We start from the raw sequence: 27078 nt of genomic DNA, 5'->3' as shown, positions 1-27078 counted from the left end.
AAGCTTTTTTTCATGTTTGTTGGCCGCATAAATGTCTTGATGGTGAGAAGTTTTTAGTGTGTCCAGCATTGCCCAAGAGAGGGAGGTTTCAGATTTGGGGCATGAATATTTTAGTTGAATTTGCTGGTATAATCTTATCTTGAAAAGGGCCAAGTGAGTTTGCTGCTACAGTTTAATAGTAATATTCCATTAAGATCATCTGACTATCTTAGCTCAGATTCTGTGATCACCAACTTATCAACGGACTTCATAGTACTCTGATATTGGGAATAGGAGTCCTACCTCACAGACATAAGGGTCCGATCAGCATGGCATGTATAATTCTTTAGATAATACATAATTGTCATCCAGATTATAGATCATTCTTTTATGAATCACAGGATCTCAATGTTGGAGTATATGTAAGGGACATTTAGTTAACCATCCACCTGGTGCTGATATTCCCCTTATAAAAAGCTGACAAGGGGTTGTCCATTTGTCCTTGAGAGTCTCAAGTAATAGGAAACACATTACCTCTTTACTTCTCTGAACACCTGTGTTGGAAAATTCTGCTTTATATTGAAAAAAAATGTGTTACTTTATTTGTATTTTTATTTTTTGACACAGAGTCTTGTTCTGTTGCCCAGGCTGGAGTGCAGTGGCATGACCTTGGCTCACCACAACCCCTGCCACCTGGGTTCAAGTGATTCAAGTGCCTCAGCCTCCTGAGTAGCTGGGACTACAGGCATGCACTACCATGCCAGGCTAATTTTTGTATTTTTGGTAGAGATGGGGTTTTGCCCTGTTGGCCAGGCTATTCTCAAACTGCTGACCCCGGTGATCCGTCCGCCTTGGCCTCCCAAAGTGCTGGGATTATAGGTGTGAGCCACCGTGCCCAGCCAAAAGTGTGTTACTTTAGAGCCCCCATTCCTTGGTTGAATCCTTGGGTCACATACAAAATAATCTAAATCTTCTAAAAAAAAAAAAAAAGTAGATAAACTCATGTCCCCGATAAACCTTTTCCAGGCCAAATTCCCTTCCTTCTTTAAATCCTCCTAATATAGGATGCTTTCAAATCATTACATCAACCTGGTCACCCTTCCATAGACAGGCTTTAGTTTCTCTTTTAATATGTGGTCTTGGGCATGGGCAAGTATTTTTGTAAAATTTACAAATGTAAAATATTTTCATCGCTAGTGATTGACTGTCTCTTACCACTCCAACTTCCCTCTGTCACACTTCCCCTCAGGTCAAGTGATGCTGGAGTGGCCATGAGCATTTCTGGAATACAGATAAGAGGTTATTGTTTTGGTGGTATATTTAGTTTGGATTTAGGAGAATATATATTATGTGGTTCACTGCCACTTCTATATCTAGTTAACTGATTGATAGCTGCCTTAGTGTAGAAATGGCTTCCAGGAAAACTCCTACTACGCACTATGCCAATTTCACCTGGCATTATGATACTAAATTGCAGGTGTGTTCGGCAGCTAATGAAAATGTTATTTTTATGGGTTTGGTGATGTTGAAGAGATTTTTCAGCTTTTTACAATAAATATAAAATGTACTATGCATTGAGCTATACTCCTTATAATGGGAACATTTCATGGCATATAAATTATACCTCAATAAATCTGTTTAAAATGTGCTGTGATTTCTTTCCTATTTTAAATAAATATTTGCTTTTGTGCCTAAAGTAAAATAAAAATATGTAGCAGGATATCTACAAAATCTGTACAAAACATCCCCTTTGTATGGAAGAGTGAAATGGAAGCATCCCCTTTGAGATTGGGAATTAGGCAAGGGGATCACTACTTCTACCTTTGTGCAACATTGTACTAGAAGTTCTAGTAAGTGCAGTAAGCGAAGAAAAAGAAATTAAAGTTATAAAAATTAGAAAAAAGAAGGTTGGGCGCAGTGGCTCACGCCTGTGATCACAGCATTTTGGGAGGTCAAGGCGGGCGGATCAACTGAGGTCAGGCGTTTGAGACCTGCCTGGCCAACATGGTGAAACCCCGTCTCTACTAAAAATACAAAAATTAGCTGAGCATGGTGGCAGGCGCCTGTAGTTCCAGCTACTCGGGAGGCTGAGGCAGGAGAATCGCTTGAACCCGGGAGGCAGAGGTTGCAGTGAGCTGTTGCAGTGAGCTATTGCACTCCAGCCTGGGCAACAAGAGGGAAACTCCATCTCAAAAAAAAAAAAAAAGAATTAGAAAAAAGAAATAAAACTGTGTTTAGAGCAAAAAATGTGACCATGTTTATAGATAATCTAAGACAAAATACAGAAATATTATTACAATTAATAAGTGAGTTCAGCAATGTTGCTGGGCATAAAAATCAATATGTAAAAACAAATTGTCTCTTTAACAGCCATCATTAAAAATAAAAATAAAAATATATAATTTACGACCTCATGAAAACATATAAAGTTCTTAGAAGTGAATATAACAAAGGAGATGCAAGAATTTGATTATAAAATTTACATGAAAATGAAAAAGACCAAGAATAAAAACAAAACACAGAACCCCCCCCCAAAACAAAGAAACAAACAAACAAAAAGCCAAGAATAGCCAAAGCACTCTTAAAGAACAAGGTGGGAAAACTTGTCTTATCAGATATCAAGACTTAGTAATTAAGGCAGTGGCATGTAAGAACTAAATGGAGAGCTCCGAAACAAACTCGTGTATAAAGACATTTCATATATAATAGAACTGACATTTTAGATCAGCAAAGAAAGTATATTTTTGAAAGTACTTTTCAAAAATGGTCGGGCGCGGTGGCTCATGCCTGTAATCCCAGCACTTTGGGAGGCCCACGTGGGTGGATCACATGAGGCCAGGAGGTCAAGACCAGCCTAGCCAACATGGCAAAAACCTGTCTCCACTAAAGATACAAAAATTAGCTGGGCATGATGGTGCTTGCCTGTAATCCCAGCTACTCGGGTGGCTAAGTCATGAGAACCGCTTGAACCCAGGAGGCAAAGGTTGCAGTGAACAGAAATCATACAACTGTACTCCAGCCTGGGTGACAGAGCAAGACCTGTCTCAAAAAAAAAAAAAAAAGTACTTTTCAAAAATGATGCTGGAGCAATTCGTTTTTCATATTTAAAAGTCGTAAATTGGATATCATAAGTAAAAATCAGCTCCAGGTGGATTCAAAACATAAATGTAAAATGCAAAAATATAAAATTTGTGGAAGAAAATATAAAAGAGTGTCTTGATATCTGGGTATTTCTAGAATTTCTAAAGCAAGACATAAAATGCATAAATCATAAAAGAAATGACTGATAATCAGAGTGCATTAAAATTAAGAACTTTCATTTATCAGAAAACACTATTAAGAAAGTGAAAAGATAAGCCATAAACATAACCAATAAAAGATTAGTATAAGATTATAAACAGAACCCTAAGAATCTATAAGCAAAAGAAAAATAAACCAATAGAAAGATAGGCCATAAGGTAGAATAGGCTCAGAATAGGCTCTTTTAAAAAGAGAAAACTCAAATGGCCAGCAGTTGAATTAAAAGATGCTCAAACTCATTAGTAATCAGGGAAATGCAAATTAAAATCATAATAAAATAGTATTCCACACTTACTTGAATCATAAAAATAAAAAAGTCTGGAAAATACTGAGGGTTGGTAAGCATGTGGAGGAAGTAGAACTCTCATTCATAACTCTCTGTAGTATACATTTAGGTGGTCACTTGGAATGGGCTTAGAATTACATAGCAAAGTAGAATATGTGCAAATCTCAGGACCCAGGAATTCTACTCCTGGTATATACCTTAGAGAAACTGTAGCATATGTGTGACATTTGATCAACATTGTTCCGTCATCATATCTATCAGTAGTGGGATGAATGAATACATTAATGTATATTCATTCATGCAATGGCATATTAGATAGCAGTGTAAATGAACTGTAATTACATGTACGTGTATGAATCTCAAAAACCCAATGTTGAAAGAAGCAAACCACAGAAGCATACATACACACTGCCAGGTTTCAATTACAAAAAGTTCAAAAACAGGAAAAACTAAACAATATATTGTTTAGGGATGCAACTATAGTTAGTAAAAATATAAAGAAAAATAACGGAATGATTACCCCAAATTTCAGGATAGTGATTACATCTGGTGGGATAGAGGAGGGGAAGAAGAGAGATGTGATCAGGGAGGGAAACAAAAAGAGCTTTAAGATACTGGAGAAAAATAGTCTATTTTCTTTAATCTGAGTAGCGAACACATAGATATTTGTTCCTTAAAATTATTCTTTAAGTTACATATATATGTTTTATATACTCTTCTGTGTATATTTCACCATTTTAGAAAAGGAAAAAAAATCAGTGCCCAGAGCTGAACATACAACTCTAGTTAATCTGCCCAGAGCTGAACATACAACTCTAGTTAATCTATCATACTAGAAGACAATCATCTCCATTCTTTTGAGTGCTCTGCCCCTGTTTATTTTGAACCAAAGTGTACATTTATACTTGTTAAATTTTCTCTTATTCTATTTGGCCCTTCTTTTCACTTGTCCTTCCAGCCAGTCAAGCTCTCCCCAAAGCCATCATCATATATATCAAGCATGGGTCATCCTCCAGGGCAACTGGTATACTAAAGTTTCTGAGCCAGCCGGGCTGAAATCCAAATGGCAGCCAGCAGACGTGGCAACACTTTGAAACAGCTTCCTTACCACACACGCTTCCCTCCCTACTTCTCCTGAAGTAATCTGTTAATGGACCCAGACTAATTATCTTTTTTATGAGAAACTTTAGCAAATCTTTTATCTAGGAAGGCAGTGCTTCACATTAGGTCATGTTGATAAGGTGATGAGAGAAAATATTTCATCCATGAATACTGCTATTTCCTGAAGGGGTAAAAACCCCACAGGGAAAACCCCTGTGGTTCTCATAGGTAGGGCTGGTCTATCTAAGCTGATAGCACAGTTCCGTCCAGAGAAGGGAGGCAGAATAAACTTATTCATTCTCGGGGACTCTTGGGATAGGTGTGCGTTTTTCACATCTTGAAGACTCACAGACCCTGAGCTGGATAAATGTCCCATTCCTGAAGGACCTCTCCAGAATCTGGATTGCTGAATCTTCCCTGCTGCCTAGAGGGGCTCCAAACCACCTCTTGACAATGGGAAACTGCGTGGTTAACCACTGGTTTTCAGTTTTGTTTCTGGTAAGTGATGTTTGACTTCCTATTAATCAGGAAGAATTAAGGAGAAATCATGTTTGTTAATATTTGTAAAATAATTTGAAAGGGAAAGATTCCATGCCAATTATTGGGTTCCTCAGGACCAGCTAGTTAAAAAATACAACTCTGGGTCAGATGAGAGGACAGAGGCAAATAGCATGCAATTGTTCATGTTGTCAAATCACAAGTATTTGGAATTTCTATCTGTTTTCATTTTCTGTCATCTCCCTTTCTCTTCCATCTCACTTCTAACTACTACCATGAGTACTGATTTCTCTCTGTCTTTCCTATACTGGTCCCGTCAAGATTTCAAAAAGTCGCTGAATGTTTGAGATGAAAGTGATCTTAGAGATCATCTGGCCCAGTACTACCCACTAGAAATATAGCAAACCACATAATGTATTTCCTAAATTTTCTAATACCTGCACTGAAAATGTAAAAATAAACAGGTGAAGTTAATATTTAACAATATAATTCATTTAACCCAACATATCAACAGATCCTTTCAGTATGTATTCAATATTGAATATATTAATAAGATAATTTACATATTTTTATTTTTACTGAGTCTTTCAAATCTGATATGTATACCCACAGCACATCTCAGTGAAGACTAGCCACATTTCAAGTGCTCAGCAGCCCCATGTGGGTAGTGTCTGTGGCATTGCATAGTGCAGATGTAAACCAACTTATTGATTGTACAAAGGAAAATAAGACCTAGATGTCACACAATGAATTGACTGAAGAGGCATCACTCGAACCCAGCTCCCCAGTGACGTTCAAGCCAGAACCCCTTTACCACCCTATATATGCACAATCCCTTTCTCCTAACACTCCAACGCCTCTCTCTACTCTCATTCTTCCATTTCTGAGCCACAATTGAGCCTGGGGCTCCCTGTGTCCTTTCTCACTTTCCTAGATCTTCATTCATTACTCTTTCTCTTTTCTCCTATTTGCTTTTGGGTCCCACAGGAGAAACAGGAGAAAAGAGAAGGTGTGATGCTTCTTTTTTCCTCCTGTCCACCCCCTCGCCCCCCCACCAGGTGCTCCAGGGAAAAATATGTGAGTTTCCCTGGAGGGTTGTTTGTTTTACATTTAACAAAAGTGCTTATTTTGTCAGGTATCCCATGACATATTTTAAACGCTCAATGCCTTATATTGAGTTCCTTTTGCACAATAATGGAAAAAACACTAGTTTAGGAGAAAGAGAACCTGGCAAGTACTTTGAATTCTGCTACTAACTGGGTGACCTTGATCAAATTATTTATCCTCTCTAGACTTCAGGTCCTGTATGTGTATGTGGAGGGGACTGGGCAGGGGAGGGCAGCAAGGGATTAATAAAGTGACTAGATTAGATACAAATATAAGGGTGTTTCTAGCTCTAAAATCCACATTTACCTGCATTTTGCCCCTCTTATTTTTTGCTGGGAGAGCTTACCAGCTATGATGGTGACTCACATTTAACTCTCTAGCTTTGAATTTCCATCCCCCACCAAACCAGCTGGCAAGCTTAGACTTCTCATTATCTCTGATATATACTCCTATGCACTGATTTTTAAATAAAAAATAAATTACTTAAAAATCGTTTTATTCCTCCTTCCTCCCAGGTCTTGTAGTTTACCTACTTTGTCGTTCATAGTGGAGGAAATGACAGCTAAGATGGGGAATGGAATTCCTTACTCCTAGATATCACTGTATTTCATCATTTGCCTTGCCTACAATTGATGATGGGCTGACACAGAGTTATTTGCCCCTGTGTCTCTTTGTGATCCAGAAATATTTCTGCTCCCTCTAAATAAACTTCTCTCCTCTGTCTTCCAAATTCTGGAGGTATCTGTGACTGTTGACTTTCTTTTCTTTCAAAGACCTTTCTCTGGAAGACACTCAGCTCTGGAAAAGGGTATCTGAGCAAAGGAGGCAGGAAGAAATTGGTAAAGGAGGTTCGGTGGTGACACAACTCTGTAGCTAGCATTTATTGATCTCTTACTAAGCCCCAAGCATTGCATTAATCACTTTACACGCATTATCTGACGTTAGCCTCACAGCACTACTATAAAGTAGGTCCTGCTATTATCCTCATTTTACAGGTGAAGAAATTGAGGTTTAGAAAAGTTAAATCACATGTCTGTCTGAGATTACAGAGCTATTAATTGGTGATGCTACAACTTGACTCCAATATCACACTTTAAATCACTATGTTATAGTACTAAAGGTGTGTGAGTGGTCTAGATCTAGGGAGTCTGAATAGGCCATGTCCTAGGCTAAAGGTCCTTTGCCTGTTGTGCTGAGATGGTTCTGACTTACACTGGGTCGAGGGATATATACTAGCGCCCTGGAGACCTGTCGAATTACAGACTGTCAAATCACCTCCACACCTGAGCTAGAGACCAGTTGGTTGGTCCTCAAGGCAATGGGCAGTGAGTTCCAAATTTCACGTTTAGCTAGTGCAGAGGCAGAACTTGGGACAAGCAAAAGCAGTCTTAAGAGCTCAAATGAGTCCAAAGGAAAAATAGATTAATTTGAAAAAAGACTCACAATCTGAAAACAGGAAAATGTATGTCAGGGTGTAATTAAAAAGGCAGGCCCATCTGGAATGGTTTAGTTCTTTTCAGATAGGTATTGTTATAGATGCTAAATTTGTTCTTTGTTTCTTCAGATATCCATTTATTCACTTATTGCCATCTTTTAGGTGCAACAGTTTGAATGCTGTAGTCCAAGAATTGGCAAATGTTTCTGTAAAAAGCTAGATAGTACATATTTTAGGCTTTGCAAGCCATATGGTCTCTGTCCCAACTACTCTACTCCGTCATTGTATCACAAAAACAGCCATAAACAATACAGAAATGAGTAGCAGTGGCTAAGTTTCAATACCACTTTATTTATGGTCACTGAAATCTGAATTTTATATAACTTTCATGTGCCACAAAATATTCTTCTTTTGATTTTCTCAACCATTAGCAAATTTGAAAATATAAAATACAAAAAACCATTCTGAGCTTGCAGGCTGTGGCAAAACAGGTCATGGGCCATGGACCTCAGTTTGCTGACCACGCTCTGGTCTAATGCATGTCTCAAAGTGCTGACTCACTCTGAAAGCCAGTTAGATACTGGCAGGATTGTACTCATTTAAGATGAAAACAGGTAAACACAAAATAGCCAAAATGGCGACACTCTTCCTATCCCTATCATTTATTTACTCCTTCCCATACTCAAATTTCACTTTATTCCTTGCATGTTTTTTTTTTTTTTTCTTCCTCTAGGCTGTTTGGTTGGGGCTGAATGTTTTCCTGTTTGTGGATGCCTTCCTGAAATATGAGAAGGCCGACAGATACTACTACACAAGAAAAATCCTTGGGGTGAGTATCACGGTTGTGATGGAAGAATCCTATTTTTTCCTTATCTCTGATTCTGGCTTCTTTGTGACCTAATGCCCTGATATCCTCTAGGGCTAGGGTTGCCAGAAAAAGTACAGAATGCCCAACTGACTTTGAGTTTCGGATAAATGACAAATTATTTTTTGATATGAGTATGCTCCAAATATTGTATGGAACACAGGTATATGAAAATATTTATTTTTAAAAATCTGAAGTTAAAATTTAGCTTAGCATCCTGTATTTTTATTTAATAAATCTGATAACCCCATCTAGGGCACACTACCCAGACCCAATAAAGGAAACATGCCATAAAGAAAACTATTAGGCAGTGGTTTTCAAACTGGTTTCCAGAAACTCGGGTGTTCCTACAGGGTATGAGGGGAAGGCTAACTGGGCAGTGCTCCTGCTCCTGCCCCTGTTTCAACCAAAGCAGCCTATATCTATCTATGAACACCTGCTTACAATTTTAAGGAAGTGTTTGGTTTTTTTTTAAAAAAAGGAAAGTAAAAAAGAAAAAACAAACACAACTTGAAAACACAGCTGCCATGGAAACATACCTCTCTATCAAATAAGAGGGATACTTAGGGGAGTCTCATGGGTGCTACAGAATTCAAGGCCTGCAGAAAGGAGGGCTCAGTCAAGGTTACACAACAGAGAAGCTTGGGGAAGCGGCAGATCCAAAACAGAAGAGGGAGGGAGTGGGTAGGGCACATGGGTGTGGAGGTGACCAGGAGGAAGCATGGAGTTGAGGATGGTTCTCTCACAGGCTGATGAACCCGGACACCGCCTGGTTAGAAGAGCATATTTGACTGCTACCTCTAGTCTATTATGCAATAACAGAGGATTTTTAAATCACTTTCATCTTGACAGTGTCTTTTTTTTTTCTTAGTAGCTTTCAGTATCCTTCCAATGTACATGTTTAAAGACAGCTTGTCCTTTTAAAAAAAATGCTTTTTTCTCTCTCCATAATCAAAGAATCCATGTTGAGATCACAACTAATTTGAATGTTCTGTTCATGGTTTATTTCACCCTGCTGTTTTCCATTTTAAATGTTCATCCTTTATCCTTCTTTAGAAAATAACTCCAAAGGAGGTATTAATTTGCTTTAAAAATAGTTTTTTACTAAGAGAATGATGCGATAAATGTGACTAGTTTTTAACAGCTTGATTACTGCATGACCAAACTGTCAGCAGCAGAAAAATAAATTATGCTGATGTCCCATGGACATTTTGTTTTTTAAAAATTATTTAAAAATTGTTTATATATGTAGGGGGTATAACTGCAGGTCTCTTTCCTTCTTTCTTTTTTCTCTTTCTTCCTTTCTTTCTTCTTCCTTCCTTTTCTTTCTCTCTCTCTTTCTTTTCTTCCTTCCTTCTTTCCTTCCTTCTCTCTCTCTCTTCTTTCTTTCTTTCTTTTTTTCTCTTTCTTTCTTCCCTTCCCTTCCCTTCCCTTCCCTTCCCTTCCCTTCCTCTTTGTTTTCATTCTCTTTATTTTGAGACAGGGTCTTTCTCTGTTACCCAGGCTGGCATGCAGTGGCATGATCATGGCTCACTGCAGCCTCGACTCTCCCAGGCTTCAGCCTTCTTCCCACCTCAGCCTCCTGGGACCACAGGTGTGCACCACCAAGCCTGGCTAATTAAAAAAAAATTTTTTTTTGTAGACATGGGGTCTCCCTGTGTTGCTCAGGCTAGTCTCAAAACTCCTGGGCTCAAGTAAAATTCCCACCTTGGCATCCCAAAGGCCGGTATTACAGGTGTGAGCCATTTTGCCCAGCCACAAGTGCAGGTTTCTTACATGCATATATTGCATAGTGATGAAGTCTGGATTTTAGTTACCTATCACCTGAATAGTGAACATTGTACCCAGTGGGTCATTTTTCAACCCTCACTCCCCTCCCACCCTCCCACCTTTTGTAGTCTCCAATGTCCATTATTCTACTCCGTAGGACATTTCATTTTTAAGGCCTATTTTAAAAAATTAATTATCAATAATGCTGCTTGCAATGAGATCAAACCATATATTAGGTTGGTGCAAAAGTTATTGCGGTTTTTGCTATTAAAACTGTTTGCAAAAACCGCAATTACTTTTGCACCAACCCAATAGAAGGGTATAAGTAAAATGTGAAAATCTCCCTCCCACCCCACTCCCCAGAGATACACACACACACACACACACAGACAGACAGACATGCACACACACTGACATAAGCTCACAATGTATCAGACACATAGGATTTTTTTTGAGGTGGGTACTATTGTTTATTCACATTTTCATTTTCATATAGTCAAATTTGCTGTTTTTGGTGTACAGTTCTATGAGTTTGGGTAAACACATACAATAGGACACACAGTTTTTTTGTTTTAACCGAAAAAGGGATCACTTTGTAGATATGTAGATATTGGCTGGAAATTGTTTATGTTACTATATCTCACATATATCTTTTTTTTTTTTTTTTTTTTTTGAGACGGAGTCTCACTCTTTCAACCGGCCTGGAGTGCAGTGACGCCACCTCCTGCGATCAAGCAATTTTCCTGCCTCAGCCTCCCGAGTAGCTGGGATTACATGTGTGCACCACCATGCCTGGCTAATTTTTTGTATTTTTAGTAGAGATGGGGTTTCACCATGTTGGCCAGGCTGGTCTTGAACTCCTGACCTCAAGTGATCCACCAGCCTTGGTCTCCCAAAGTGCTAGAATTACAGGCATAAGCCACTGCACCCAGCCTCAGATAGCTTTCCATGTGAGTGCCTAACCAGTGGTGTGCTGAAACCAGCTCATATCAGGTTGCAATGCCGGTTGTGTGCATCTCTTCCCAACTCTACATTCAGTGGTGTTCAATGACATCAAGTTAGTGTCTTGAAATCTGCCATGGTAGGAGTATTTACATCATCAAAATTGGCAAATGCTAGAAATCAGGAATCCCCCTCCCCTGCAAAAGCTAGTCATTAAAATATTTACCATCACTGCATCACTGCATAGAGCTCTCAGCCTTTTAAGAGAATACAATTAATTACATTGATATACCATAATTTATTTAAACATTTCACAGGTTATTTCTTCAACTCATGCTCTCCTTGGGAAAATACAGAGAGCAATTTGATTCACTATGAAGTAGAGCAGATAAGCAGCAGAGGAAGAAGTTTAAATCCATAGTCAATGATGCATTAATGGCAGCAGGAGTTCAATTATAACACCAGTGAGTGGGGATCTAGAGAAATGAACATACATTGGCATATTTAAATGTGCTGCAATGAGGAAAAAATGTTTTCTTTAAAAAGAATTCATCCTATACAGATAGCCACCACAGAATATGGAACTGTGAAATTATAGTCCTATATTTTCAATTCACTTGCCAATTTTAGCTTTAAGAAATCTCTGTGATTCAAATAAGCAAGTAGTGGGAACCAATGTGGAAATGCAGGATCTCTGAGATGAGCAGAGGAAATTTACTCAGAAATGGAACAGGCTGGCTGTACCGAAAACAGTCGGAGCGTGACTCAGCAGAGGGAGAAAACACAGGTCATGTGGAAAAGCCAGAAAGGAGAACAGTAGGGCAGCTTTTGTTCACCACACTGCCTGACATTCTTAGCCATTATGGATACTAGACAGGTCTTGTCCTGGTGTATTACACTGATATCACATGTTCCTGGGTTTACGATGTAAGGAAAAATCAATTTTGTGCTTCATAGATAATTAGACAAAGGCCAAGAAATTGTTAACCTTAACCCATACCCCTCCTTTTAGAAAGTCTTTGACATGCACACAATATAAGGCTGGCCAGTCAGCTGAAATGCAAAAAAATTGCCTGGCTGCTGCTGTCAGCTCCTCTGCTATGACAACATTGTCACACTCTATAGCAGTCCCAAGTTCATGAAGTAGACTCAGAGACCAGTTGTACAGAGTTGAGGAGAGAAGTCAGATTTAGCTGTCATGGAGTTAAGCATATTCCGTCCAGCTTATACCTAGTAAGGCCTGTTTTTCTGGGCTAAATACTTCTTTGAAGTGTTGATTTCTTGTCTCCTTTGCTAGCAGCTTCTACTGCTGGATCAGGTTGTTCTTGATTTATGCTGCCTGGCCACCCAAGGAAATCAGCTTAAAATTTTGCTCCCCTGAAGTTCTCCCTTCTCAAATATCTACCTGTTTAAAAATTTTACTCTAAGAGGTTTGCTAGTCTTGACTTTGTTCAATTTTTAAAGACATCTTAATAGAATTGCTTAAAATTTTAAGGGTTTTTATTATACAACTATTATGTGCTTATAACTGCAATATTAGAAAATACAGAAAAGAATAAAATACCATCTGTAATTATACCTCTAAGTATGAGCTTTATTTAAAATGCAAATAAAGGTATATATGATCCTTGGCCAGGCATGGTGGCTCACGTCTGTAATCCCAGCACTTTGGGAGGCAGCTGTAGCCCTGTTCATTTGCAGGCCTCAGACGAGTGGGCTGGGTCAGTGGCTCACATGCTAGATGGTGAAATGAAGCAGCTAATGGTCTCTTTTTCTCCTCTGCTCTAGTCAACATTGGCCTGTGCCCGAGCGTCTGCTCTCTGCTTGAATTTTAACAGCATGCTGATCCTGCTTCCTGTGTGCCGCAGTCTGCTGTCCTTCCTGAGGGGCACCTGCTCAGTGAGTCCCAACCACTGCTAAGTCAACTTTCACATTAAAGAAGGAGACCCCAGGCCGGGCGCGGTGGCTCAAGCCTGTAATCCCAGCACTTTGGGAGGCCGAGACGGGCGGATCACGAGGTCAGGAGATCGAGACCATCCTGGCTAATACGGTGAAACCCTGTCTCTACTTAAAAAAAATACAAAAAACTAGCCGGGCGACGAGGCGGGCGCCTGTAGTCCCAGCTACTCGGGAGGCTGAGGCAGGAGAATGGCGTAAACCCGGGAGGCGGAGCTTGCAGTGAGCTGAGATCCGGCCACTGCACTCCAGCCTGGGTGGCAGAGCAAGACTCCGTCTCAAAAAAAAAAAAAAAAGGAGACCCCAGACTCCTCAGTAGGACAGCCCAACACCATGCTCCTAGGAATGGAAGGCAGAAGTCTCCTTTGGTAGCTAAGGGGGTGGGTAAGGGTGGGTGAGTATGGGCATGCTATGTGCAAGAAGACATATTGGTTATGGGTTAGTGAATTTAATAAAGCTGGCTGGAGACATCTGACCATGATCACTTTACATTTGTAGTTTTGCAGTCGCACACTGAGAAAGCAATTGGATCACAACCTTACCTTCCACAAGCTGGTGGCCTATATGATCTGCCTACATACAGGTAATGCAGGCAATCCATGAATCTGCAGACTCCAGGGCATTCAGAATCTTGCTTCATTCATCCATCCATATGCATATTCAAAAAATATTTATCGAGCACTGGGCACTATTTGTCAGGCACTGTTCTTGGCCTATTTTCATGAGCTTAAGTTCTATTCCTTTGGGAACAGAGTAAATATAAAAAAGATCTCTCTGCAATCGAGGGTTTATTGGGCACCTTCTGTGCACTCAGCATTCTGCTAAGCACTATAATGTAGGATTCTTCTAGTCTCGTGGGGCACACCTGCCGTGATGTTGCTGAGATGCCTCTTAACATTTCTTTTCATCTTTCCATTTAGCTATTCACATCATTGCACACCTGTTTAACTTTGACCGCTATAGCAGAAGCCGACAGGCCACAGATGGCTCACTTGCCTCCATTCTCTCCAGCCTATCTCATGATGAGAAAAAGGGGGGTTCTTGGCTAAATCCCATCCAGTTCCGAAACACGGTGAGCTGACTTTCTAGCAAAGCATCTGAGATCAGGTCATGAGCAGGAAGTGCACAGGTGGACATTGTGTCAGGCTGACATTTCTCCTTTCACAGACAGTGGAGTATGTGACATTCACCAGCATTGCTGGTCTCACTGGAGTGATCATGACAATAGCCTTGATTCTCATGGTAACTTCAGCTACTGAGTTCATCCGGAGGAGTTATTTTGAGGTCTTCTGGTATACTCACCACCTTTTTATCTTCTATATCCTTGGCTTAGGGATTCACGGCATTGGGTAAGATCCTCAAACCCTCATTCTCATGGCCCAGCCCCTGACCTTGCATAATTCTTTGTCCCAAACCATCCTTCTTTGTCTATTTCAGTGGAATTGTCCGGGGTCAAACAGAGGAGAGCATAAATGAGGGTCATCCTCACAAGTGTGCAGAGTCTTTTGAGATGTGGTATGATAATGACTCCCACTGTAGGCGCCCTGAGTTTGAAGGGCAGCCCCCTGAGGTAAGAGCCCTATGGGCAAGGACAGACTCTTGTTAGGAGCTGTTACTGTTATTATTCTTATCATTACTCTTATTGTTATTATCATCATTATTATTAGCTCAGTCTTGTGCTGGGTCTTATGAAGGATATCCATGGGGTTCCTACCTTTAAGAAACTTCCAATATCACTGGCAACAGGCAATTACAAGGGGATCTTGAAGAGAAAAAACTAATAGTTCTTGCATGTTGTGAGACCTTCTGCAAGGGTAATAATGATAGCCCACATTATTAATTGTGTTTATCATCTGCCAGCCTTGCTGCATCATATGGATTATTTCATTTATATATAGCAATAACCTATGAGATATGTACTTCTTTTTTGTCTAAATTTGAAACAAAAGGACAAGAATCCAAGAGATTAAGTAAACTGACAAGCTCTTACAGTAAGTAGGTAGTGGAGCTTGAATACAAGCCCGGGCCTTTTGGATTCCAAAGATTTGAACTCTTGACCACTATACTGCCCCATAGCTCAGCTGTGATATTCCAGTCAAATTCTGGGGGGAAATAAAGCATTCTTGAAGTGGGCTTTCTTTGGTGTTCTAAGACTATGCTTGGAAATTTTTGCTAGATACTGGGCGATCATGAAACTGTGTTCTAGGGAACTCAAGGTGTGCCCCAGGGTAATTCTTGCAGATATTATGATTTACCTTTGCTTGCTCACAAAATAGGTTATATTGAGGAGTAAATGGAAGGGGAAGGTTGATTTGTGGTGCCTCAAAGTACTCTGAAAATGATTAAGGTCTTTAAATCAGATTCAGAATTAAGAACAATAGCTTAGTTCTCATTTGGAACACGAAAAATATATAAAACAAAAAGCCTTCTAAAGTTGGCATTTTAATTCAGCAGGAAAAGGATAAATTAATAATTTTTAGTACAAGAAGATCATCATCTGGGAAAAAGGTATATTTTCATTTCACACCTTGCACTAAAATATGAATCGAGGATACATGAAGCAAAAATTTACATGTAAAAAAACCATAAAAGTACTTTAAGACCACATGGGAAGTTTTTTTCTAATACTGAAATGGGGGAACATGTTTCTAAATAAAATAAACCATCCTGAAGCCATAAAAGAAGAGATATTTTTGCATGGCAAAAGAAATCCCCATCGGGCCAGGCACAGTGGCTCACACCTATAATCCCAGCAATCTGGGAGGCTGAGGTGGGTGGATTGCTTGAGCCCAGGAGTTTGAGACCAGCTGGGCAACATGGCAAAACCCCATCTCTACAAAAAATGCAAAAATTAATTGGGCATGGTGGCGTGGAGGGTGAGGTGAAAGGATTACTTGAGCCTGGGAGGTTGAGGCTGCAGTGAGCTGTAGTCATGCCACTGCACTCCAGCCTGGGTGACAGTGAGATCCTGTGTCAAAACAAACAAACAAACAAAAATTCCCATTGTAAATAAAGATAGACAAAAAATTACCAAGTAGGAAAAGTATTTACAACTCACAGGCCATGGACTAATTTTCTAATATATCAATAACTCCCAGAAATCAATAAGTACCTATTTAGAAACTAATTTTGTAATAAGATAGATGGAGTGCTAGCTATACAAATAAAGAATGGACCACTAGCTACACTAATAAAGAAAAAAGAGAGAAGATCCAAAAAACACAATCAGAAATGACAAAGAGAACATTACGACTGACCCCACAGAAATTAAAAAAAACAAACCCTCAGAGACTACTATGAACATCTCTATGCATATAAACTAAAAAACAAAAAACAAAAAACAAACAAACAAAAAAACCTAGAAGAAATGGTTTAAAAACCTAGAACAAATGGATAAATTCCTGGACACATAATACAACCTCCCAAGACCAGACCGTGAAGAAATTTAATCCCTGAGCAGACCAATATTGAGTCCCAAAACTGAATCAGTAATAAAAAACCTACAACCAAAAAAAGCCCAGGACCAGACAGATTCACAGCCAAATTCTTCCAGATGTATAAATAAGATCTGGTACCATTCCTACTGAAACTATTGCAAAAAAATTGAGGAGGGTCTCCTTCCTAACTCACTCTGTGAGGCCAGCATCATCCCGATACCAAAATGTGGCAGAGATACAATGAAAAAAGAAAACTTCAGGTCAGTATCCTTGATGATCATTGATGAAAAAAATCCTCAACAAAATACTGGCAAACTGAATCCAGCAGCACATCAAAAAGCTAATCCACCACGATCAAGTAGGCTTTATCCCTGGGATGCAAGTTTGGTTCAACATATGCAAACCAATAAATGTGATTCATCACATAAACAGAACTAAAGACAAAAACCATATGATCATCTCAGTAGATACACAAAAGGCTTTCAATAAAATTCAACATTCCTTCATATGAAAAACTCTCAGCAAACTAGGCATTGCAGGAACATATTTCAAAATAATAAGAGCCGTCTATGACAAACCCACAGCCAACATCATACTGAATGGGCAAAAGCTGGAGGCATTCCCATTGAAAACTGGAACAAGACAAGGATGCACTCTCTTACCACTCCTATTTAACATAGTGCTGGAAGTCCTGGCCAGAGCAATCAGGCAGGAGAAAGAAATAAAAGACATTCAAATAGGAAGACAAAAAGTCAAACTATCCCTGTTTGCAGACAATATGATTCTATACCTAGAAAACCCCATAGTCTATGTCCAAAAGCTCCTAAATCTGATAGACATCTTCAGCAAAGTTTCAGGATACAAAAGCAGTATACACAAATCAGTGGCATTGCTATACCCCAACACCCAAGCTGAGAGTCAAATCAAGAATGCAATCCCATTCACAATAGCCACAAAAAGAATAAAATACCTAGGGATACAGCCAACCAGGGATGTGAAAGATCTCTCCAATGAGAGTTACAAAACACTGCTCAAAGAAATTAGAGATGACACAAACAAATGGAAAAACATTCCATACTAATGGATAGGAAAAATCAATATCATTAAAATGGCCCTACTGCCCAAATCAATTTACAGATTCAACACTATTCCTACCAAACTACCAATGACATTCTTCACAGAATTAGAAAAAAACTATTTCAAAATTCATATGGAACCAAAAAAAGAGCCCTAATAGCCAAGCAATCCTCAGCAAAAAGAATGAAGCTGGAGGCATCACGTTACCCAACTTCAAACTATACTACAAGGCTACAGTAACCAAAACAGCATGGTACTGGTATAAAAACAGACACACAGACCAATGGAACAGAAATAATGTTGCATATCCATGACCATCTGATCTTTAACAAACTCAACAAAAGTAAGCAATGGGGAAAGGACCCCCTGTTCAGTAGGTGGTGCTGGGATAACTGGTTAGCCATATGAAGAAGATTGAACTGGACTCCTTCTTTACACTATATACAAAAACCAACTCAAAATGGATTAAAGACTTAAATGTAAAACCCCCAACTATAAAAACCCTGGAAGACAACCACCCTGGAAACCAACCTAATACCATTCAGGACATAGGCCCCGGCAAAGATTTCATGATGAAGATACCAAAAGCAAATGCAACAAAAATGAAAATTGACGAATGGGATCTAATTAAACTAAAGAGCTTCTGCACAGCAAAAGCAACTATCAAGAGAGTAAACAAACAACCTAGAGAATGGGAGAAAATATTTGCGAACTACACATCTGATAAAGGTCTAATATCTAGCATCTATAAGGAACCTAAACAAATTAACAACAACAACAAAGAATAAATTATCCCATAACAAAGTGGACAAAGTCTCAAAAAAAAAAAAAGTGGGCAAAGGACATAAAGAAACACTTTTCAAAAGAAGACACACATGCAGCCAACAAGCATATGAAAAAATGCTCCACGTCACCAATCATTAGAGAAATGCAAATCCAAACCACAACGACACACCATTTCACGCTCTTCTTTTATGGCTTCAGGATGGTTTATTTTATTTAGAAACATGTTCCCCCATTTCAGTATTAGAAAAAACTTCCCATGTGGTGTTAAAGTACTTTTTTGAAGAAATATGTGTATGGTATATATACCATTTTAATCGTTTTTAAAGTAAACATTGTGGCCATTACTTTACTCATGTATAATACTTTTTCACACCTTAATTATTTATCTCCATTTCCTAGAAGTGAAGTTCCAGGGTAAAAGAGAAAGAACACTTTTGAGGCTATTGAGATGTGCTGCTCAATTGCTCTCTGGGAAGATGTTGCCAATTTGCATTTTCAGCCATGTGAAATGCATGTTCAATTTGCATGCCCACGTGAACACGCCCATTTCCCTGAATCCAGTTAATGCTGGGCATTATTACTTAAAGTTGTTTTTCTTTTTTTTTTTTTTTTTTTTTTTTTTTTTTTTTTTTTTGAGACGGAGTCTTGCTCTGTCGCCAGGCTGGAGTGCAGTGGCCGGATCTCAGCTCACTGCAAGCTCCGCCTCCCGGGTTTACGCCATTCTCTCGCCTCAGCCTCCCGAGTAGCTGGGACTACAGGCGCCCGCCATCTCGCCCGGCTAATTTTTTGTATTTTTTAGTAGAGACGGGGTTTCACCGTGTTAGCCAGGATGGTCTCGATCTCCTGACCTCGTGATCCACCCGTCTCGGCCTCCCAAAGTGCTGGGATTACAGTTAAAGTTGTTTTTCAATTTGAGAGACTAAAATGGTATCTTGTTTTGATATTTATTACTCTGACTATTTCTGAGGCCAATGTTTTTTTCACATTGTTATTACCCATTTCTTAAATATGTTTTTCCTCAAATTCAGCTGGGGAATTTTTTCAAATAAGAAATGGCACTGAATTGCATAATGTTCACTCTGTTTGACTTATCCCATCTCTGCCTCTTCCTTCCCTAGAGATACTCAAGGAAGTTATTTGCTTGCACCAGCTTAAGAAACCTCACTTCACACAGTCCCAATGTATCACACTTGAGCAACTGTGCAAGAAAGGACATAATTTAGTATTGCTAGGAAGTACATTTTTAGTAGTTCCTGTACAGGTAGAAACAAACTGCCGCTTTGCAAAGATCTCAGGGATAGAGAGGCTGCTTTATTTATTTATTTTATTTATTCTGAGATGGAGTCTCGCTCTCTCACCCAGGCTGGAATGCAGTGGCGCGACCTGGGCTCACTGCAACCTCCTGGGTTCAAGTGATTCTCCTTCCTCAGTCTCCCGAATGGCTGGGACTACAGGCGCCCACCACCACACTCAGCTAATTTTTGTATTTTTAGTAGAGATGGGGTTTCACCATGTTGGCCAGGCTGGTCTTGAACTCCTGACCTCAAGTGATCCACTTGCCTCAGCTTCCCAAAGTACTGGGATTACAGGTGTGAACCACCACGCCTGGCCGAAAAGCTGACTTTAAAAAAAATGTAAACAAGGTAAAAAAAAAAAAAATTACTATGTTAAATGTTTAAGCACTTGAGAAAGGAGGTGATGGATTAGTACTGAGTTTTATGAACCAATAGCATCAGCCACATACTTTCCCTTTCTTGTGTTTATTTTGTTTTTAATCATCTGCTTCTATTTCACATCTACTTTCTCTGTTGGTTTTTTAGATTGGACAAGCTGTCTTCGAAGATAATCTTAGATTCTTAAAATTAAATCTTATTTTATTTTATTTTTTTATTTTTGGAGACAGTGTCTTGCTCTGTTGCCCAGGCTGGAGTGCAGTGGCATGATCTCAGCTCACTGCAACCTCTGCTGCCTCCCGAGTTCAAGAGATTCTTATGCCTCAGCATCCCATGTAGCTGGAATTACAAGCATGCACCACCACGCCCAGCTAATTTTTTGTATTTTTAGTACAGACAGGGTTTCGCTATGTTGCTCAGGCTGGGTCTCCAACCCCTGAGATCAGGCAGTCTGCCCGCCTCAGCCTCCTAAAGTGCCAGGATGAGTCACCGTGCCAGGCCTTAAAATTAAATTTTACATGTAATTTAAGAATAAGGATATTTACCATGTGTCCCATTTCTGTGCTTTTCTCTTGCTTCTTGGTCAGACTTGTAAATTTCCAGGAATTGGTCTGTTTTATGAATAACAGATTAGCAAACTACACCATTGTCTTTTATTTTTTCTATTTCCGTCTTCCAGATTTGGTGAAATTAGTACCTTAAAAATGATACACATTGGAGAACTCAGTAAAGAATGAAGGATGAACTGCTACATAAATAAGTCCTAAACAAGAAATTAATGTGTAATCTCATTCTTAACCCTGTCTCTGTGCAGTCTTGGAAGTGGATCCTTGCACCGGTCATTCTTTATATCTGTGAAAGGATCCTCCGGTTTTATCGCTCCCAGCAGAAGGTTGTGATTACCAAGGTAAAGAATATGCACTTTCCTCTTGCTGTGATGAGTTCTCTTCTATCAGAGTATAGAACTAAATTTTCATGTTGTCACCCTGAAGGGAATAAAGAGGAACTTGGAGGCCGGGCACCGTGGGTGGTAATCCCAGCACTTTGGGAGGCCGAGGAGGGCAGATCTGTTGAGGTCAGGGGTTCGAGACCAGCCTGGCCAACATGGCGAAACCCTGTCTCTACTAAAAATTAAAAAAAAAAAAAAGTTAGCTGGGCGTGGTGGTGCCCACTTGTAATTCCGGCTACTTGGGAGGCTGAGGTGGGAGAATCGCTTGAACCCAGGAGGCGGCAGTTGCAGTGAGTTGAGTCGAAGTCACGCCATTGCACTCCAGCCTGGGTGACAGAGAGAGGCTCTGTCTCAAAAATCAAAAACAAAAACAAAAACAAAAAAAACTTGGGTTTGGCATACAGTGCTGGACAGAACTGGGAAAGAGGGGCTTCGCCGAAATCATCAGGATGATTGTTTGGTGCACACAATGTTTGTTTATAAAGTCGAATTGGTTGCCAGCATTTAAAAATCTGGATGGAAGCTTTTGTTTGATTTTTTTCAAAGCTATTTCTTACTTCTCTTGAAGAATCAGAAAACCTGATAACATTGTCATGGTTCCATGTTGCAACCACTGTCTGGAGCTAAGTAGCTGCTGCCCTCTTTAGAGAGGATTTGTGTTTGTAGTTCACCACTGTCACCAGCCCTCTAGCTTCACTCATTTGCTTTATCTGCCTGTCCCTGTCACCATTAGAGTTTGCCTTCTTTGGTCTATGTGCTTCATTCACAGGTTGTTATGCACCCATCCAAAGTTTTGGAATTGCAGATGAACAAGCGTGGCTTCAGCATGGAAGTGGGGCAGTATATCTTTGTTAATTGCCCCTCAATCTCTCTCCTGGAATGGCATCCTTTTACTTTGACCTCTGCTCCAGAGGAAGATTTCTTCTCCATTCATATCCGAGCAGCAGGGGACTGGACAGAAAATCTCATAAGGGCTTTTGAACAACAATATTCACCAATTCCCAGGTAGGTCCTTGAGACCAGAAGAGTCCCAGACCAGAATGCAGACTGGCAGAAAAGAGAAAGCAATTCTTCCTTGAACCTTAAGTTTGGTACAATAGAATAGGATTAAAATAAATACGCAGAAGTCAACCATGGGAACAACTATATTTCTGGGAGGATGTTTGAAGTTGGAGGTAGAGGGGAGCCTTCAGTTTCCCGTTATCTTCTGTCTTCTGCCAGGATTGAAGTGGATGGTCCCTTTGGCACAGCCAGTGAGGATGTTTTCCAGTATGAAGTGGCTGTGCTGGTTGGAGCAGGAATTGGGGTCACCCCCTTTGCTTCTATTTTGAAATCCATCTGGTACAAATTCCAGTGTGCAAACCACAACCTCAAAACAAAAAAGGTATAATCCCGTATATCACTTTTCATCTGACCTGGGTCTGACAAGTCTATTGCATTCTTGGGTTAAGTTCTTTACAATTGATAAGAGCAAGCTATCCCTGGGGTTATGAGAATAAGTGACCACTTCTCTTGGCCAGGACATCCACTTCAACAGATTTGTCATAAGAACAGTGTCTTCTTTTCTATTTGGAGTTTAAGATAACCCTGACCAAAGATGTTGGAAGGCTCTTTCCTAAGGAAAATTGTCAGAACTCTGAACATTCCTGCTGCCTAAAGTTTGCGGCTCTGTAAATGTGACTTTTAAGGTCACCTAATAAGGCTATGTTCTCTTTTGCTGATTTCAGATCTATTTCTACTGGATCTGCAGGGAGACAGGTGCCTTTTCCTGGTTCAACGACCTGTTGACTTCCCTGGAACAGGAGATGGAGAAATTAGGCAAAGTGGGTTTTCTAAACTACCGTCTCTTCCTCACTGGATGGGACAGCAACATTGTGAGTCCAAATAACACACTAATTCCCCTAGTAAACATAAGACGAATGTCAGACAAAGGATAGTGCATATGGATTAGAAGTTATTTCTTATGATTTCCTACCTGCCCTCACACTCACACACAAGTTTCAAAGTGGTGGAAAGAAGGAAGAGGCAGCTATCAGGACTTGGTTTTTCTTTTCTTTTCTTTTCTTTTTTTTTTTTGAGACGGAGTTTTGCTCTTGTTACCCAGGCTGGAGTGCAACGGCGCAATGTCGGCTTACGGCAATCTCTGCCTCCTGGGTTTAAGCACTTCTCCTGCCTTAGCCTCCCGAGTAACTGGGATTACAGGTATGCACCACCACACCCAGCTAATTTTGTATTTTTAGTAGAGACAGGGTTTCACCATGTTGGTCAGGCTGGTCTTGAACTCCTGACCTCAGGTGATCCACCCACCTCGGCCTCCCAAAGTACTGGGATTACAGGCGTCAGCCACGGCGCCCAGCCTAGGACTTGGTTTTTCTAACTTTTTATTCCTCTGAATCCAGGTTGGTCATGCAGCATTAAACTTTGACAAGGCCACTGACATCCTGACAGGTCTGAAACAGAAAACCTCCTTTGGGAGACCAATGTGGGACAATGAGTTTTCTACAATAGCTACCTCCCACCCCAAGTAAGTATATTTTCCTCCAGTAAGATGAGTTTGCGGGGGCCGTGTGCGGTGACTTACTGCCTGGAATCTCAGCACTTTGAGAAGCCGAGGCAGGTGAATCACCTAAGGTCAGGAGTTTGAGACCAGTCTGGCCAACTTGGCAAAACCCCGTCTCTACTAAAAATACAAAAATTAGCTGGGTGAGGTGGCGCATGCCTGTAACCCCAGCTACTTGGGAGGCTGAGGCAAGGAGAATCACTTGAACCTGGGAGGCAGAGGTTGCAGTCAGCTGAGACTGCGCCATTGCACTTCAGCCTGGGCACAAGAGAGAAACTCTGTCTCAAAAGAAAAAAAAAAAAGATGAGTTTGCGGAGTTAGGATTTAGGAAAGGTATTACAGCATGTTGAACATTCTTAAGAAAAGATCTCAATAAAAAAATAAAAAATTTAAAAAAATTAAAAAAAAAAAAAAGAAAAGATCTCTGGGGCAGAAACCTTTTGTGCCATTCTTAGATTCTTGGTGAAGACTGAGGAAATTTCATCTGGGGTTTTAGAAAAATAGGGTCATGATCTTGAAATTGATGAAAAGAGGTTTTTTGCCCTAGCAAACCTCATTCAAACAGCGAGGCAAGTGGAATCAGTTCTGATCTATCCTACCAAACAAACTAGAGAACTGGAGCAATTCAAATGCATTTTTGGTGGGAGGGGACTCAATAATCTCTACTTAAAGTAACAAAGGTATTATCTACTTTACTGGCCACCTGAGCTCAATCTTTCTGGAGGGTTTTGAGACATGGTTAGAGCACAAAAAACCCTGGTGCTATGAAATCAGCCATGCCAATGGGAAGGAGATGAAGCTGAGATTCCCTGAACAAGTAGGCAGGTGATGATCAATTCAATGCTACAAATATTCTTGATTACTTTTTTTTTTTTGAGATGGAGTTTCGCTTTTGTTGCCCAGACTGGAGTGCAGTGGCATGATCTCTGCTCACTGCAATCTCCGCCTCCCAGGTTCAAGCGATTTCTCCTGCCTCAGCCTCCTGAGTAGCTGGGATTACAGGTGCCCACCACCATGCCCAGCTAATTTTTTTGTATTTTTAGTAGAGATGGGGTTTCACCATGTTGGTCAGGCTGGTCTCGAACTCCTGACCTCAGGTGATCCACCTGCCTCAGCCTCCAAAAGTGCTGAGATTACAGGCATGATCCACCGAGCTCAGCCTTGGTTACTTTTTATAAGCTCAGCTTTCACCATTCTAGAAGCTTTGGAGGTTGAAAGATAAATAGGATATGGTTCTTGCCCTGAAGGAGAATACATTTGAATAAGAGATGCACACAATCACCTCAAAGCAGAATAATGCACTCCGTGAAACAGGTGCATGGTTGCTAGAGGGAAGAAAAGTCTATGGCCACATGGCATGAGGTGATTAAGAAAGGCTTCAGGAAGGCAGTGGCTAGAGCACTTAGTGACTTGGATTCAGATGATCCTGGGTCCTCATGCTGGTTCTCTCTCTTTTTTTTTTTTTTTTTTGAGACACAGTCTTGCTTTGTCACCCAGGCTGGAGTGCAATGGCGCGATCTCGGCTTACTGCAACCTCTGCCTCCTGGGCTCAAGCTGTTCTCCTGCCTTGGCCTCCTGAGTAGCTGGGATTACAGGCGGGTGCCTGCCACCACAACCAGTTAATTTTTTTGTATTTTTAGTAGAGACAGGGTTTCGCCATGTTGGCCAGGCTGATCTCGAACTCCTGACCTCAGGTGATTCACCCACCTTGGCCTCCCAAAGTGCTGGGATTACAGGAGTGAGCCACCGTGGCCGGCCTTCATTCTGGTTCTGACACTGTCTAGTTATGAGACCTTGAACTTCTGAACCCTCTGATCTTGATTCCTCATCTGTAAGACAAGGGTCATATTAGTGAATGCCTGCTCTACTCACTTGCAGGGTTGTTGTGACAATTAAGTGAGACAATATATGAAAAGAATGCTTTGTAAATTGTAAAGCAGCATATAAGCATAAGAGATGCTAATTATCCTGTTGAATGTAACTGAAGTTTTGAGAGAGTATGAGGTTGTCAGGAGAGAGAGAGAGAGAGGAGAGAGAGAGACTAGCAAGGGACAGAGTACCAAGGAATGCTGCCTAGGTTATATGGGAAGGGAAAAAGACAAACCAGGGAAGAAATAGGAGTACACAGAGAAGCGGTGTCACAGAACCCAAGGGAGCAAATATGAGAGAAGCGTGGTCAATAGTGTTGGAAGAGTAGCAGGGTCAGGAAATGTTTATTTAGCTTAAGCATATTTATAGACAGAACAGGGACCATTACATAGAATAAAATAAATACATGAAAGAGGGGAGAGGACTAAGATGGCCATAATAAAAGATGGACAATAGTGTTAGCAAGGAAGTGGAGAAGTTGCAATCCTACTACATTGCTTGTGGGAATGTGAAATGGTACCACACTTGGGGAAAACTCTTTGACTGTTCCTCAGTGTTAAATACAGTTTCCGGCCGGGCAAGGTGGCTCACTCCTGTAATCCCAGCACTTTGGGAGGCCAAGGCGGGTGGATCACAAGGTCAGGAGTTCGAGACCAGCCTGGCCAACATAGTGAAACCCAGTCTCTACTAAAAATACAAAAAATTAGGCCAGGCGTGGTGGCTCATGCCTGTAATCCCAGCACTTTGGGAGGCCAAGGCGGGTGGATCACGAGGTCAGGAGATCAAGACCATCCTGGCTAACATGGTGACACTCTGTCTCTACTAAACATACAAAAAAAAAATTAGCCGGGTGCGGTGGTGGGCGCCTGTAGTCCCAGCTACTCGGGAGGCTGAGGCAGGAGAATGGCGTGAACCCAGGAGGTGGAGCTTGCAGTGAGCTGAGATCGTGTCACTGCACTCCAGCCTGGGCGACAGCGAGACTACGTCTCAAAAAAAAAAAAAAGGTGAAAAAAATTAGCTGGGCATGGTGGTGGGCACCTGTAATCCCAACTACTCGGGAGGCTGAGGCAGGAGAATCGCTTGAACCCGGGAGGCGGAGGTTGCAGTGACCCCAGATCACACCATTGTACTCCAGCCCGGGTGACAGTGCGACACTCTGTCTCAAAAAAAAAAAAAAAAAAAATCACACAGTTTCCATACGACCCAGCAATCCCACTCCTTGTTATACACCAAGAGAAATGAAAATATATGTCTACACAAAAAAGTGTACATGATGTACACAGCAGCATTACTCATAATAGCCCCAAAGTGAAAACAAGCCAAGTGTCCATCAATAGATGAATGGATGAAGCAAATGTGGTATATTCACATACTGGAATATTATTTAGCTATAAAAAAACAACAACAAGGTACTGATACATGCTACAACATGGACAAATCTTGAAAACATCATGCTGAAAAACACCAGACACCAAAGGCCATGTATTG

At 40.6% G+C, this 27078-nt stretch overlaps 1 protein-coding gene across 3 annotated transcripts in view; it reads left to right on the top strand.

Annotated features, from left to right (window-relative positions):
* The window catches only part of NOX1 (NADPH oxidase 1), a 32727-nt gene that overhangs the window by 3656 nt on the left and 1993 nt on the right, over positions 1–27078 (top strand). Inside the window, exons 1-12 of one of the 3 annotated variants that reach the window (XM_033213309.1) lie at positions 3034–5164; positions 8440–8535; positions 13072–13182; positions 13738–13822; positions 14160–14311; positions 14407–14588; positions 14677–14809; positions 21027–21119; positions 21931–22166; positions 22383–22545; positions 22889–23035; positions 23561–23685. In XM_033213309.1, the coding sequence (XP_033069200.1) occupies positions 5120–5164; positions 8440–8535; positions 13072–13182; positions 13738–13822; positions 14160–14311; positions 14407–14588; positions 14677–14809; positions 21027–21119; positions 21931–22166; positions 22383–22545; positions 22889–23035; positions 23561–23685 (1568 nt within the window). In that variant the 5' untranslated portion in view covers positions 3034–5119. Of the gene's footprint in view, positions 1–3031; positions 5165–8439; positions 8536–13071; positions 13183–13737; positions 13823–14159; positions 14312–14406; positions 14589–14676; positions 14810–21026; positions 21120–21930; positions 22167–22382; positions 22546–22888; positions 23036–23560; positions 23686–27078 lie in introns of those variants that run through there. The other 2 variants (XM_033213338.1, XM_033213375.1) reach the window with 2 other exon arrangements.

Source organism: Trachypithecus francoisi, unplaced genomic scaffold (genome assembly GCF_009764315.1).
Source record: "Trachypithecus francoisi isolate TF-2019V2 unplaced genomic scaffold, Tfra_2.0 Contig00054, whole genome shotgun sequence".
Classification (NCBI taxonomy): domain Eukaryota; kingdom Metazoa; phylum Chordata; class Mammalia; order Primates; family Cercopithecidae; genus Trachypithecus; species Trachypithecus francoisi.
This window is presented reverse-complemented; position numbering and strand designations above follow the sequence as displayed.